General features: G+C 47.9%; 1 protein-coding gene across 3 annotated transcripts in view; it reads right to left on the bottom strand.

Moving 5' to 3' along the window:
* The window catches only part of FBLN5 (fibulin 5), an 87,151-nt gene that overhangs the window by 13,807 nt on the left and 57,558 nt on the right, over nucleotides 1–15,786 (bottom strand). For all 3 annotated transcript variants that reach the window (XM_040256629.1, XM_040256630.1, XM_040256628.1), the window contains 4 exons: nucleotides 11,726–11,842; nucleotides 7,591–7,710; nucleotides 1,606–1,728; nucleotides 430–556 (listed from right to left, as the gene is read on the bottom strand). In XM_040256629.1, the coding sequence (XP_040112563.1) occupies nucleotides 430–556; nucleotides 1,606–1,728; nucleotides 7,591–7,710; nucleotides 11,726–11,842 (487 nt within the window). The remainder of the gene's footprint in view (nucleotides 1–429; nucleotides 557–1,605; nucleotides 1,729–7,590; nucleotides 7,711–11,725; nucleotides 11,843–15,786) is intronic.

Here is a 15,786-nt window from a genome sequence, read left to right as displayed (position 1 = left end):
GGTGGTTTCTATGCGCGTGATCTTTGAGAAGCCCAGCTCTAAAGCCCCTGTATATCCACCAAAACAGCAACAACATCCAGCACAAAGTCATTAAAGGGAAAAGGAGATTCATGAACCCCACCTCTCCTCTTGATTAGCTTTCTAGAGAATCTCCATATAGCTCTGGCATGAGCGAGGGAACGGTAGAGAAGTGGGGGGGGGGGGGGCGGGCACGCATGTGTTGTGTTCAGTTCAGTCGCTCAAAATGGTGTCCAACTCTTTGTGACCCCATGGACTGCAGCACGCCAGGCTTCCCTTGTTGTGTAGGAGACAGCGGACCACATCTCCCATTACCCTGGCAGGTACTGTCTCCTTGACACCACATCGGCTGATTTCTGAAACAGGCTCCTCATCCACATTCCCATCTCCCCAGGGGAAGCCGTGACTTACTTATCACTGATCCGCAGATAAGGCTCCTCACAGCGGATGGGGTCAATGCACTTGAAGCCCCCTTGCAAATTGTAACAAGTCTGCTGCAGGATGCACGTGTGGTTTCTGTGCTCACACTCGTTAATGTCTGAAATGCATGATAGACAAGAGGCTAAAGCCAGGCAGCACTTCCGAGGTGATGGTCTCAGGGCCGGACGGGTAGGAGCAGGGGTGGAGGCTGCCTGGGTCTTTCTATAGAGCTACACTAGCCAGTATAGCAGCCTCCAGCCACACATGACCACTGAGCACTTGAAATGTGACTAGTCTAAACTGAGATGTGGAAAATACAGATCAGAGTCCAACAACTTAGTAAAGCCAAAGAATGTAAAACATCTTTAATTTTTATATTGAGCACATAGTAGAATGGTAATATTTTAGATATATAGCTCTAAATAAAATATGCTCTAAAATTAATTTTACTTGTTTCTTTCTATTGTTTTAATGTGACTACTAGGACATTTTAAATCATATATGTGGACCACATTTATAGCTCCCAATATATTTCTACTGCTTGGCACTGTTGTGTGGAGAATTCTTGCTTGGTGTTGGGATAAGGCAGGTCCAAGGAGCTGAAAATGAATCTGTTGCCCAGCTACCAGCCTCCTCCATCCGCCCCAGTAGGTGAGCATGGGCAGGAAATCATCTTGAGCAGCCAATCTTGGGGAGACACCACCCCCGTCACAACTGGGGGTCACAACCCTTTGAGGCAGGTGTCCCTCCACCTGCGTCCATTCTCTAGGAAGTGGGTAAAGAAAGGCTGACCAGGCTGCGGTCCAGGGACCATGAGAAAACCAGCTCATGGACCACGACCCGGCCATCAGAGGTCCTGATGGGGTCTGGAGCCTTCCTCAGAGGGGCCACAGAGACCTGCCTGGGGAGGCAGGACCAGCTGTGTGTATCTGCAGAGGGCATTCCAGCAAGGAGACTGACCTTGTCCTTTCTGAAGCCAAAGGATGGGGTTGCAGGGCAGGAACGTACCAGCCCAGGCATCCTGCCCAGAGCCTGCCGCACTGGGAGTCACCAGCACCCATTCACACCCTCACCCCTGCCACCTTCCCCAGGCAAAGACATCCAGGTGGCCCCCTGAGCCAGCCCCATCTCACACCTCCCCTAGCTGGGTCTGTCTAGCAGCCTCACCCTGGCAGCTCCGGTTGTCGTCCAGCAGGATGTAGCCAGCTGGGCAGGAGCAGAAGTACGTGCCTGGCTGGTTCACACACTCATGTTGGCAGAGGAACTCAGAGAAGCTGCATTCATCCATATCTGGGGGAGACAAGTTACATACACCATTTATAATCATAAACTACCTGGGCATGGGAACTTAGTGCTATTCTAGCTTTATTTATCCCAGCCTGCACACTCTCCTTGGTCAGCAAGGAGATCAAATCAGTCAAACCTAAAGGAAATCAATCCTGAATATTCGTTGGAAGGACTAATGCTGAAGCTGAGGCTCCAATACTTTGGCCATCTGAAGAAAAGAGCCGACTCACTGGAAAAGACCCTGATGCTGGGAAATACTGAAGACAGGAGGAGAAGAGGATGAGAGAGGATGAAATGGTTGGATAGTATCACTGACTCAATGGACATGAGTCTGAGCATGACGAAGAGAGACGGGGAAGGACAGGGAAAAGTCTGGCATGCTGCAGTCCATGGAGTCGCAAAGAGTCAGACATGACTTAGCAACTGAACAATAGTAACCACACTCTCCTGACACATAGGATAGCTTCTCTGCCAAGAAGTTTCCAATTCATTTTTGAACACTTCTGGTGATGGGGAGCTCACTACCTACCAAGGAAGCCCACTGATAATTGGGCAGCTCTAATTGGTAGAAAATTCTCTCCTTCACGAAGCTAAACTCTGTCTCCATCAAGCTTCCAACACCGTTTTGCCTCTGGCTCAGCTATATCATCTACTCATCACTGTCTCATTTTGCCCTGTAGGTGAATCTACCCTCTAGGTCTGGAGGTGAGATTTGTTTGTCTGCTGGAGTTTCTGGGTGCAGAGCTCTTCCCCAGACCTAAAAAACATTCCCCAGACCTAGTCTTCTGAAAGGGCAACTTTACCAATGCCTTGTTGTTATTTAGTCACTGAGTCATGTCTGACTCTTTGCAACCCCACAGACTGCAGCAGGCCAGACTCCTCTGTCCATGGGATTCTCTAGGCAAGAATACCGGAGTGGGTTGCCATGCCCTCCTCCAGGGGATTTTCCTGACCCAGGGATCAAACCCGCGTCTCTTATGTCTCCTGCATTGGCAGACAGGTTCTTTACCACTAGTGCTTCCTGGGAAGCCCCAGTTACCAGTGCTAACTCCCCTCTAATCGCCCACAAGTTGAGAAACGATATTATTCCTAAAATCACAGCTAAAAGGGACATCTCCAGAAGGCCGGGGGGGTGCGAATTTTATTAAAACTTCATTGTGTCCAAAAACCTCCCTGAGGGACTTCCCTGGTGGTCCAGTGGCTAAGACTCTGTCCTCCCAATGCAGGAGGCCCAGGTTCCATCACTGGTCCAGGAACTAGATCTCACATGTTGCAACTAAAGATGTCACATGCTGCAATGAAGATGGAAAAGTCTGTGTGCTGCAACTAAGCCCTGGCACAGCCAAATAAATAAATAAATATTTAAAAACTTCCTTGAAAGGGAAAACTCTGTGTGGCATGGGGTGGCCCGCCTGCCTCGGGTGGTCCCTGGGATGTGGGGCCTGGCGCTGGGTCACTCTCCAGCCACAGAGGTGGGGACCTGAAGAGGGAGCCGTTGAACTTGTAGACTGTGGCCAGGGATACAAAAGCAGGCGCTCCAGAAAAGCCAACTCTTCATCACACACAGCGTTTGGCAAGAGAACCCCTATTTGAGCCTCACGCGATAAGCACGCCAAAGAAAACATGTTTTCTTTCATTTGTTGTGTTCCCGAAAACTTGCTTTCACTGGCTTCCCCATGTGACATGTCCTCGGATTGCTCTCTGGAATCACCCAGAGAGGGTGTCCGCACATGGGAGGCTGCTCCTCCACTATGCGATAATTTCTGTTACATGCCTGCTGTCTCCTCACATTCGAGAAGGGAAAACTCCTTTCCTTCTCTCCCAGGGGCCTCCGGGTGATGGGTTACGAGCCAGCAGAACTGAGATGCTGCTTTGAAAAGTTAAAGCATGCTCAGTGAGTCAGATCTGCTCTGTCCTGCCCACTCCTGCTCCCTGGGGAGCCTTGTAGAGTCTGGTCTTGGCCCGAGCCGTCGTAACAGAGTATCCTGTTTATTTCTGTTAAGCGTGTAGATTCCATTCATACCTTTAGTAGAAGGCAGTGGTAAAACTTGTCATTTCCTGAGAGCTCGCTGGGTATCAAGCCCTGGGTTACATGCGCTACACGCCTCATCTTATTCAATCCTCACCTCAGCCCTAGAAAGGGGTGCTATTACTAACCATACTTGACAGAGGGGAGATTGAGGCTCACAGAGATTAGGTAACTTTTTTTTTTTTTTTTTTACTTTTTGGCCATGCCATGCGGTATGTGGGATCTTAATTCCCCAACAAGGGATCAAATCTGCCCCCTGCATTGGAAGCACAGAGTCTTAATCACTGGACCACCAGGGAAGTCCCAAGGTTAGGGACTTTGACTAAATTTACAGATAACAAGTAAGCAGTAAAGCTGGGATTTGAACCTGGCCAGCCAGACTCTGGATTCTATATTCATCAACACAATGCCATAATGTCTCTTGAGTAAATCCTGCCTGAATCAGACTCCAAATTGGTGGATCTGGGGAGTCCTGGGCTTGGGAAGTTCCCTGGCTGGAGCTCACCCCACTGCAGATGGAGAAATGGCAACCACCTCCACCTAACAGAGCCCTCTGCTTATGTTAGGGTCACAATCCCCAGACTTTACTAAGGATTGTGGCTCCATAAGCAGAAATACAATGGACCTAGAGAAAAAAGTTATGACAAACCTAGACTGCATATTAAAAAGCAGAGACATTACTTTGCCAATAAAGTTCCATCTAGTCAAAGCTATGGTTTTTCCAGTAGTCGTATGGATGTGAGAGTTGGATTGTAAAGAAGGCTGAGCGCCAAAGAATTGATGCTTTTGAACTGCAGTGTTGGAGAAGATGCTTGAGAGTCCCTTGGACTGCAAGATCAAACCAATCCATCCTAAAGGAAATCAGTCCTGAATATTCATTGGAAGGACTGATGCTGAAGCTGAAGCTCCAGTACTTTGGCCCCTGATGTGATGTGATGTGATGTGATGTGATGTGATGTGATGTGAAGAGCCAACTCATTGGAAAAAACCCTGATGCTGGGAAAGATTGAGGGCAGGAGAGGGGGATGACAGAGAACGAGATGGGTAGATGGCATTCAATCCTCACCTCAGCCCTAGAAAGAGGTGCTATTACTAACCATACTCAACAGAGGGGAGATTGAGGCTCACAGAGGTTACCGATTCAATGGACATGAGTTTGAGCAAACTCTGGGAGATAGTGAAGGACAGGGAAGCCTGGTGTGCTACAGTCCATGGGTTTGCAGAGTCGGACACTACTGAGCAACTGAACAACAACAAATAAATAAGTGAAGTAAGTCAGAAAGAAATATCACATGTTAATGCATCTATGTGGAATCTAGAAAAATGGTATGAATGATCTTATTTGGAGAGCAGAAATGGAGACACAGACATAGAGAACAAATGTATGGATACCAAGGGAGGAAGATAGGGATGGGAAGAATTGGGAGACTGGGATTAATGTATATACACTACTATGTATAGAATAAATAGCTTACGAGAGCAGACTAGATAGCACAGGGAACTCTACTCAGTGCTCTGTGGTGACCTAAATGGAAGGGAAGTCCAAAAAAGAGGGGATGTGTGTATACATATAGCTGGTTCACTTTGCCATACGGCAGAAAAGAATACAGCATTGTAAAGCAACGAGACTCCAATAAAAATTACTATTAAAGATTGAAGCAGGAATAAAAAAGAAATACAGGCCAGCTTCTGGGCAAGGAGCACAGTTTCAAGCATCCACATGAGAATCCATTGTGGTTTCCTGGGTCAGGTCACTTAGCAAATCTCTAAGGGACATGGGGCTGCACGGAGGGGCCACAGCAGCTGGACCAACACAGTGAAGGTCACGGTTCCCGGCCGGGAAACAAGCAGCACAGAAAGGGAGCAAGTGGGAAGGCACAGACAACAAGCTCCCAGCAAACGTCCCCGCGAATCCTGTCTGACTCTGCGACCCCATGGACTGCAGCCCGCCAGGCTCCTCAACAGAGGGGAGATTTGTCCTGTCCACAGGATTTTTCAGGGGAGAATGTTGCAGTGGGTTGCCATTCTCCTCCTCCAGGGGATCTTCCTGTGTCTCCTGTGTCTTGTGTTTTGCAGGCAGATCCCACCTGCTGAGCATCAGGGAAGCCCAGGCCCACAGCGGACAGGGGTTACCTAAAGATTTCGGAAAGGGTGCATCATCACGAATATGGGGAAAACAATGACCATTTTGGTTAAAGTGAGTCAACTGAAAATCTCTGCCAAAACACCAAGGATGGCTTCTTGAAAAACCAAAAGTTTCTTACACTTAGGCTTAGAGAAAGTAAGTTAACACAAATGACACTTAGGTCCCCCAGCTCATCTCATCTTTATGACTGCCGGTGAAGGTATTTGTTAGTTGGTTTGTTTTTTTAACAAATGAGGAAACTGAGGCTCAGGAAGTGACTTGGCCAGGGAAAGTACTGAACGGGAGAGCTAGAATTTGAAATTGGCTCTGTCTGACTCTTCAGTCACTCTCTCACACCTTCTCTGCAGGTAGCCACATCTGTGCATGTGCAGACAATTCTCCAAAAATGAAGGACCCCATCCCGTAATGCTAAACTTTTCACCTCTTAGTTCCTTAGCCCAGATTCCCCAAAGGAGTGCCACAGGAGATGGGGAGAGACAGGGATTGAAATCTAGGAAGAAAGTAGCTTTTTAAGCCTGAGTGTATTTTACGGCTATTTCTGGGACTGACATTTAATCGGCCTAAGGCTCTCTGTAACTGCCTGCTTGTGGCTGTGTCTTTCCTGGCCGTGGGGAGAAGAGCTCCTTTGTTTCAGAGAATTCCGTCCCCACAACACTCTAGTCCTACCTGAAGCTATCACACAAGTTCCATTCATGGCCTGGGTCAGTTCCTGTTACAGTGAAATCCAGGATTAGGAAACTTTCTATTCTGGAGGACGAAAAGATTTTCACACTCTAGGATATGGCCCACTTGTTTTGAAAAATACAGTGAAGCGTCATTAATTTGGACTGTGCTCCTTCACAATTGCTGATGATGCTAAAACTGAATAGAATGGAGTTTAAGTCAACATTTAAAAAAAAAAAACAGGAAAAGAAAGAAAAGAAGGAGAAATGGAGCAAAGAATGAACTATACATGGCCCTCTGCAGAATGCTACAGGAACAGATGGGAGTAAGAAGCTACTCCTATTCTCAAGGAGTTTACTGGAGTTTACAAGTTTCTAAGATAATTATAAGAGTCCACAAGCTAGCATGAGCAAAGAGTCATAGCTTCCTGGGCTTGGAAAGAATTTACAAAAGGTCAACTGAGCCATCTGTGTTCTCACAATAAAGATTTTATTCATTCAACATCCAATCTTTCATTAGTTGATTTGAAAACTAGTTACTGCATGTTCATGATGGGCCAGGTCTAAAGTTAGGCACTGATTATAGAGATTTTAATAGTTTACATACATAATCTCATTCATTCAACACTCCCCCTCCCAACCCTACCCTGTGAGACTTGCTTTTATTCCTGCTATTATTTTATTAGTACTATCTGCCCTATTCCCATGACTTGACTCAGTGCTGGGTGAAGACAGATAATTCAAACCAGCACGCAAAATTAGGCAATTCCTCTTCCTCTTCAACCCCATGTCAGATCCTAAAAGTTAGCTCCGCTGATTTTTGCATTAAGGGTCAAATAACAAGGGACGTGCAGTTGCGTGCCACCTTTGGGAAGTGACTCATCTGTTTTGTGTGGTTGTAACCCCGCTGCACTGGAAGATGTCCCAAACTGGAAATCTGTCTGGGAAATGAGAGGAAACACCTGTGAAGAAACCCCTGTCCCAGTGCCCCTAGGACAAGTGCAAGTCTCCAAAGCCAAGCTCATTACCACTGCAATGAACGCCATCATCCTCAAGTTCATATCCTGGGTCACAGCGGCAGATGAAAGAGCCATAGGTGTTGACGCAGGTTTGTACACAGGGATTCTCAGTTGCACACTCATTCACATCTGTAAAAAAACAAAAGCATATCACTGACCATTCCCACAAGAGAACGTTTGTATTCACTCAGCAGAAGAATGCACCAGCAACAAAATCCACTACCACCAGGAGACCAGATCCACAGATACCAAGGATCTCCATCTAAGACCTGTCACATGGAGAGCTCAGACCCCAAAGTTTTCACTGAAGAAGCATGGGCTCCATCCATACATCCCCTCTGGGGTTGCAAGTTAGGAAGGGTGGAAATGGCATGTATACATTTCATATACGTGTGTAGACATGTACACGTTTACACCTCCAAGGAAGTCCACTCTCCAAGGCTCGCCAAAGGGAATTTCTAGGCTATATCTGCTCCTTCCCATCCCCAATTAGCTCTTACCTCACCCCCACTGACTTTGAAATTTCAGATAAAGAGGTAAATAAGCATGATAATTTACAAAAAATAACTATTCACTATCATTGTGGACTGAACTGTGTCCCCTCCAAAATTCATATGTTGAAACCCTCATCCCTACATGTGATGATATTTGGAGATGGGGCCTTTGGGAGGTAATTAAGGTTAAATGAACTCATAAAGGTGGGGCCCTTATGAAAAGAAGCACTAGAGCACTTGCTCTTGTTCTTTCTGTTGTGTGAGGACAGGGAGAAGGCGGCCACCTACAAGCCAAGAGGCACCCAGGCAGCCAATCATGCTGGCAACTTCACCTTGGACTTTCAGCCTCCACAACTGGGAGAAAGTAAATTTATGTTGTCTAAGCCACCACGGTCTATGGTGTAATATTTTACCATGGCAGCCTGAGCCGACTACGATAGATGGATATAAATAATATCACTGATTGTTACAGAAGGATCTCGTACTCACCGAATCCTTACAGCCTGGGCTCAGGACCATCACCCCATGTTATAAGTTCAGTAGGTTAAGGAGAGAACCACAAAAGGGCCCAAGGAAACTTTAAGGAGTGATGGGATATTCATTGGTGTTCCCAGGTGGCACTAATGGTAAAGAACTCACCTGCCAATGCAGGAGACGTAAGAGATGAGGGTTTGATCCCAGGATCTGGAAGATCCCCTGGAGGAGGGCATGGCAACCCACTCCAGTGTTTTCCCCTGGAGAAGCCCATGGACAGAGAAGCCTGACAGGATACAGTCCATAGGGTTGTAAAAAGTTGCACACGACTGAAGCGACTTAGCACACACGCATGCGATATTCACTGTCTTGAGCTGGCGATGGTTTCGTGGGGATATATGTATGTCAAAGTGCATGCAATCGTGTGCCTTTAACAGTGCAATTCATCTCATATCGATTATGCCTCAACAAAGATGTTTATCTTGGTTTTGATGTTGACAGATGTGCCCAAGTCCCCAAGCTAGCAAGGGCACAGTTGAAAACGGGACGTGAGTCAGGGGTCTTTGCACAATATGCAGGGTTCAGTCTGCAGAGCTCAGAGAAGGGGAGGCAAGAAGGGAGCCACTGCTACAATGGCACTGGCTGGCCCATTTTAAACTCCTCTCCCCGACACTCCATATGACAACGGCCAAGGTGCCAGCTGAGAACATTTCCATCCCTTTCAAAGTCCAGGCAAACCTCCTCAGGCTCTTGATAGGGATTGGAATGCTTTCAGAATTAAAAGGGAAGTGGCTCGAGAAGCTTTTCTTATAGAAGAGGGCAAGCCCATATCCACATAGCTCCCACTTCCTGGCATCTTTGAAACTTTCAGAGGGGCAAAAAAAAATAGATGGCCATGCAGGGTGAGTCCAGGGAGATGCCAGTCTCCCCCAGTGCAAAGGAAGGCTAGAGGCTGTCCACCCAGGAGGCCAGGAAAATGTGATGCCAGGCTGTCCAGGCAGGACAGCACCAAGGAGAAGGAGGGCTCGAGTCCTCGGCTTCCAGCCAGAGGCTGGCTGTGCAAGGAGAGCAAGCCCAAGACCCACCCTCTTACAGCTTCAGCTACTTGCACTTCTGCCCCCAGGGCCCTGGCAGCCCTCTCTGGCCAGCCCTGCCCTCCACATATACCCAAGGGCCCTTCTGAATCCTGTGGGAGCGGACCCGCTCCCCACTCCAACCTGCTGGACGGGACAACTGGACTCTTGGGCTTTACGCTCCTTTCTGCCACCACCTAGCTGCGTGACTCTGGCCAAGTTGCTTAACCTCTTTGAAGCCTGATTTCCTCATCTGCCCCGCCTACCACACAAGGCTATTGTTGGGGCTCGGTGAAATGAACAAATGTGACAATCCTTTGACAAGGGCAAAGCCCTCTACCTTGCTTGAGGTGTTAGGAATACAAAAGCTTGCTGGAGTCTGTCACATCCTGTCTCGCCGAGGGCCCTGCTGATGCAATATCCCAGTGGCCGAGCGCCTGCGTCCAGGCCTGGGTGCTGTGTCTGTCGCTTTATCACACTGCTGGACCCGGCGCCAGGTATGTTAACTGCTCCTTGTCAGAGGATGCTCTCCACGGGACACAAGAGCCTTTGGGCTTCTCTGTGCATGGCTGTGCCTTAGGAGGGGCTGGCATCTCGAACCTCCAGCCCTGGCACGGAGAAGCCTGCATCTGCGCTAAGCCACTTATCACAGCAGCAAAGGAGCCAGACGCCTGCTCCCCTGCCCAATCAGCTCCCTCAACCTCCCAGGCCAGCCTCTGCTCTCAGGAGAAAATGACCTCTCCTGGCATGAGGAACACAGTCGAGACTTCTTGGAACAGCAGCAGAACCAGCTTTGGAAGACAGACTGACAAAGAATCCAGGATCCAGCTCTTTAACGCTGATGCCTTCCTGTTTACTCAATGATTTAGATACGATTAAACTAATGGAGACATAATATCCTCCAACTAGCTGGCCAGGAGCCTGCCAGCCAGACCTCGAGTGCTGTGACAAGGAAATGGATCCTGCAAAAGCTGGTGGCAGGCTCCAAACAAAGACCTCATTCTGAGTCTCTGGCGCTGTCTCCACCCTGGATGGGGCAGCTGCCAGGGACTGGCGGCCCCAGGCTGCGGGCTGAGGGTGGGGAGCTGGGGGCCAGGCAGGACTTGCGCTAATTCTTTGGGTCTTAAGTCCCCTGTTCACTTCCTGAGCAGAAGATACCTTCAGCTGGAAACTGCCATAAGCCTGGAACTTGTTTTTCTTACTTATCAGTATGTGACATGATCATGTGAAAGTCAGAAAATGCCTTTGTTTCATTCTGTTACTGCGGGGAATGTCGGGTTGTAAGGGAAGTTACCACTATCACCATCCTATTACTCTTTAAAATAACAGGCCCTCCTAGCATGGACAAGGGAAAGCTATAATGACAGGCATCGAAGTTGCCTGTGGGGCTTCCCCTGGTGGCTCCGGGGTAAAGAATCTGCCTGCCAATGCAGGAGACAAGGGTTCCATCCCTGATCCAGGAAGATCCCTCTAAGCAGCTCAGCCCGTGTGCCATAACTACTGAAACCCCCAAGCCCTAGAGCACACCCTCTGCAGCAAGAGAAGCCCACGCAGAGAGTAGCTCCTGCTTGCTGCAACTAGAGAAAGCCCATGCAGCAATGAAGACCCTGCACAGCCAAAAGTAAAATAAATAAATAAAATTATTATTTTTTAAAAGTTGCCTGTGAAACCCTTGCATAAAATGTATGTGAATATCTCACAATTCATCAGGAATCAGGAGCCCTCTCTCTTTATCCCTCTTTGGGCCTTGGGAATTGAACTCAGGCTAAGAGGACATATGAGAAAGCTTCTGACTGATCAAAAATGTTGGCAAGGCTACTTGTGGACAGCGGATACACAGAGAGAAGTAAAATCCATGAAATTGTAAGCTCCCAGCTGGTGGATGATGTGGTTCTAATCTCAGTAAATGCGCAGAGTACATCCTGACATGTTTCACATAAGCTCAGTTAGGATCTCAGGTTTCTGTAAGCAACGGCATAAGCAGGCAGTGAGTGGAAATACACTTTAACAACGGCGTTTCCCACCGACATAAGCTGTCAGACTCTGAAGAAGACAGCATCTAGGGTTTCACACTGTGTTCAAGCTATCATTCACATCACATACCTTGGCAAGACCTTCCATCCTCGTTGAGGGTAAAACCAGGGTTGCATGTACAGGAATAAGATCCGGGAACATTCGCGCACAGCTGCTGGCAGTAGCCATAACGACATTCATCAATGTCTGGAAACAGAATTGCAAGCAAGGTAAGATATTTCTTCTCCATCACCGGTGCCACCCCCAGCATCATTACTGCCCGTCTCTTCTGGAACAGCATCACAAAGGGAAGCGAAAGGGGAGCTAATGCAAAGACAGCACCGACTAAGCCTCAGGGAAAGTGACAACCCTCTGGATTCCAGGCTCAATCTCCCCCCCATCCTCCCTGACCTGTCTCAGTTTTGTGAACACCTGAACCTATCTTGAAAGCTGCAGAAAAAAATTTTTTGCTTAGAGAGGAACGTTGGTCCAGGTGACCTCTAGGCTTTCATCCAAATCTAAGACTTAACACTAAGACGGGTCCAACCCTGACAGTTGCTCTAAGATTCTACGGGAGCATGTCACTGCCCTGGGAATGGACAAGCTAAAGTGTAAAAGGATTCCATAGTGTGGTTCCTGTAGGCTCTTTGCCAGCTCCACTAATAATGAATATGGGGACCTTCCTGGTGATTCAGCGGTTAAGAATCTACCTGGTAATGCAGGGAACATGAGTTCAATCGCTGATCAGTGAACTAAGATCGCAAACATCATGGGGCAATTCAATGCGTGCACCACAACTAGAGAAGTCGCCACTCGCCACAACCAGAGGCCTGCCTGCTTCAACAAAAGACCCTGCATGACGCAACTAAGACCTGACACAGCCAAATAAATAATTATTTATTTAAAAATAATAACAAATAATGAATATATCTGGCTGTTGGGAACAAGACTGAGTACAGGCTAGGCCGAGCTGGGGAGTACTGCAGTCTGGAGACCTGTGAACCCAGGAGCACAAGGATGCTGGAGTTCACCTTGAATCTCCTCTTTGTAGCAGAGCAGTCATAAAACTCTGAATAAACACACCTTTTTCATACTACAACCAGTTTCTCTTGAGCAAGCAGCTATGTGGGTGAATGGTTCCTTTTAGCAGAGCCAGGCTGACATGTACCAGTCAATGGGGAGTCTGAGGTTGTGGGAAAGCACTTCCCAACACCCCAGGCTGATGGGCTGGAGAAATCACTCCTGCAAGATAGGATGTTTTGAATGAAGCCTCCAGGTGGGGACTAAGCTCTCACTTGACTTATAGCTATGCTGCTGCTGCTGCTGCTAAGTCTCTTCAGTCGTGTCCGACTCTGTGTGACCCCATAGACGGCAGCCCACCAGGCTCCCTCTCCCTGGGTAACAGGTCCCTATTTCATGCTCAACTCCTACTAAACGTTCCCCCTCTGGTATCCCAGTTCCTTTGGAACCAGGGCCCATTCAGGGTTTTGAAGACCAGCTTAGAACTTTTCTCTGTGCCTGGCTTCTACCACCTACTGCCAGAAAGCAGTAGCCCCTCGTTGGAAGGACTGATGCTGAAGCTCCTGTACTTTGCTGCTGATGAGAAGAGCTGACTCATCGGAAAAGACTCTGACGCTGGGAAAGATTGAGGGCAGAAAGAGAAGGGGGTGACAGAGGATGAAATGGTTGGATGGCATCACCATCTCAATTGACATAAGTTTGAGCAAACTCCAGGAAAGAGTAAAGGACGGAAAAGCCTGGTGAGCTGAAGTCCATAGGGTCACAAAGAACTGGACAAGACTGAATGACTGAACAGCTGCCAGAAAGGACCCCACCTCCACATTACTCATTATTCAGCCCCCCTCAGAAGCTGTGCCTTGACCTTGTCATTCTGTTTTATCTCTGAGTGGCAGCTACTTTTAACCCAGCTCACCCCACCGCTGAGAGGCATGCAGCTCCCACGTGGAAAGCACACTGACTTTTGCAGTTGCTGGTCCTGACTCTTATGTGGGTGCAGTTGGGTGCATCCCCAAGCCCAGAGAGACAACAGGGGGAAAAGAGGGCATCTTCTGCCTTAGGGGTGGCTTGGAGGAAAGGCAATCCCCTGGCCCTTCTTTTTCTGCAAAGGCAATGCCTCCAAAGTCATGCAGAAAGGGTGGTGGATGGCTATGGAACTTGCACTTTGAAAGCAAAAGAAGAGTTTGGCCAGGAGAAGGCACAAGTTTAGTCATACTGGGGAAAGGTCCTCACTTTGGATGTCAATTATAAGCAGACTCTGCGTGTAGCACCAATTAGGCCTCCAGGAGCATCCTTCCTAAAGCTTCATGCTCTGTGAATAAGAACAACCCTCCTGGGGGAGGAATGTCCCAGTTACTGTCCCCACTCAGACGGGGAGGGATTTCTTGGTCCCAAGGTCTCTGCAATCTGGCCTGCGTGTCTGGGTCACCTGGTCTTCTCTAGCACCCCCTTGTGGTGGAAAAAATTGGACTGAAAAACAGGACACAGATTTTAGACCCAACTAACTGTCCAACATGTCCCTCCTCTATGAGTCTCAGTTTCCAACTCTATAAAAGGTGGATGACATAATATATAACATCCCTTCCAGCTCTGAAATGCTACACATTGAGTTCCCATACAAATAACTCACACTGATCTGCTTATGTTCAAATCAGTGGCCTCAGATTTTCCATAATAGCTGAGGTTGGTTAAAATGCAAAGCAATCATCATATTCACATATGCCCATGCGCAGCCAGCTCTTCGCTGCCTGGAAAGGAGAACCAAGTGAGGTCCAAGCTGGCTTGTCAGGCCTCTTTGGGCAGGGCTCTACAGGAGACCTCAACACAGTCTCAATCAAGAGAAAATGGGAAAAAAGAATCTTTTTGTCTGTTTGTTTCCATGATGTTGTTTGGATTTATTTCTTAGCACCTCCAGGACTGACTTTCAGGCAACAGAACAGTGTCTTGAGACTTTAAACTAGAAGGGCTTTTCCAAGAAACAGGAAAGAAATCACACCCTAGAAAGAGAAATTGCAATGACAACTAGAGATTGCTATGAATGCATTCACTTGGCTAAACCAAAGACTAGAGGGGAAGAAAGGAAAATAACCCTCCAGAAAAAATAAACAGAGGGATCATATAGCCGATGTCAACTGCAAGGGAGAAAATTCTCAATAGGTGCTGACTGACTTCTTAAAAAAGACCAGAGCTAGAGGGGTGGGCATAGGGTGGGGGATATTGTGGGGTATTGGAAGGAGATGATGTTAGATCTGAATCCCCTGATTCACATTTGAAACCTGGGACATTTCTGTGACAAAGCGAGCACTCCCTTCTTTCCGTAGGATTTCTAATTAGGGACAGAAGGCAATGGCACCCACTCCAGTACTCTTGCCTGGAAAATCCCATGGGTGGAGGAGCCTGGTAGGCTGCAGTCCATGGGGTCGTGAAGAGTTGGACACGACTGAGCAACTTCCCTTTCATTTTTCACTTTCATGCATTGGAGGAGGAAATGGCAACCCACTCCAGTGTTCTTGCCTGGAGAATCCCAGGGACTGGGGAGCCTGGTGGGCTGCCGGCTATGGGGTCACACAGAGTCAGACACAACTGAAGCAACTTAGCAGCAGCAGCAACCCACACCTCTACCGCTTCCTGCCTCTGTTATAAATTTCCAAAGGCAGAAAAAAGGTCTAGGTAAGACCAAATATGAACCTTTAAAAATTACATTAAAAAATTCTGATGATAGAGAGGCAGTGATGAAGGCCTGAAAAGCACCTTCCTATCCTGGCAGAGTCTTTATTAGACTCTATATAAACAGGGCAGTGAAAGGGAGGAGGACCGCAAGGCTCAGGGCCTGAAAAGCAGGGTAAGCAGCTGCAGCCATGATGGATCGATCCCAACTGTTAACAGCAGGGAGCCAGGCTGCTGCAAGCTTGTCTGCATTTGGGACTGGACAAAAACATGTTTTAGTGGTTCAGTGGTAAAGAATCTACCTGCAGTACAGGAGATGCAGATCCGATCTGTGGGTTAGGAAGATCCCCTGGAGAAGGAAATGGCAACCCACTCCAATATTCTTGCCTGGGAAATCCCATGAACAGAGGAACCTAGAAGGCCACAGTCCATTGGGTTGCAAGAGCTACAACTTAGTGAGTAAACCA

The sequence above is a fragment of the Oryx dammah genome, unplaced genomic scaffold (genome assembly GCF_014754425.2).
Source record: "Oryx dammah isolate SB20612 unplaced genomic scaffold, SCBI_Odam_1.1 HiC_scaffold_16, whole genome shotgun sequence".
Classification (NCBI taxonomy): domain Eukaryota; kingdom Metazoa; phylum Chordata; class Mammalia; order Artiodactyla; family Bovidae; genus Oryx; species Oryx dammah.
The sequence above is the reverse complement of the archived record's forward strand: the minus strand, read 5'-3'. Positions and strand labels throughout refer to the sequence as shown.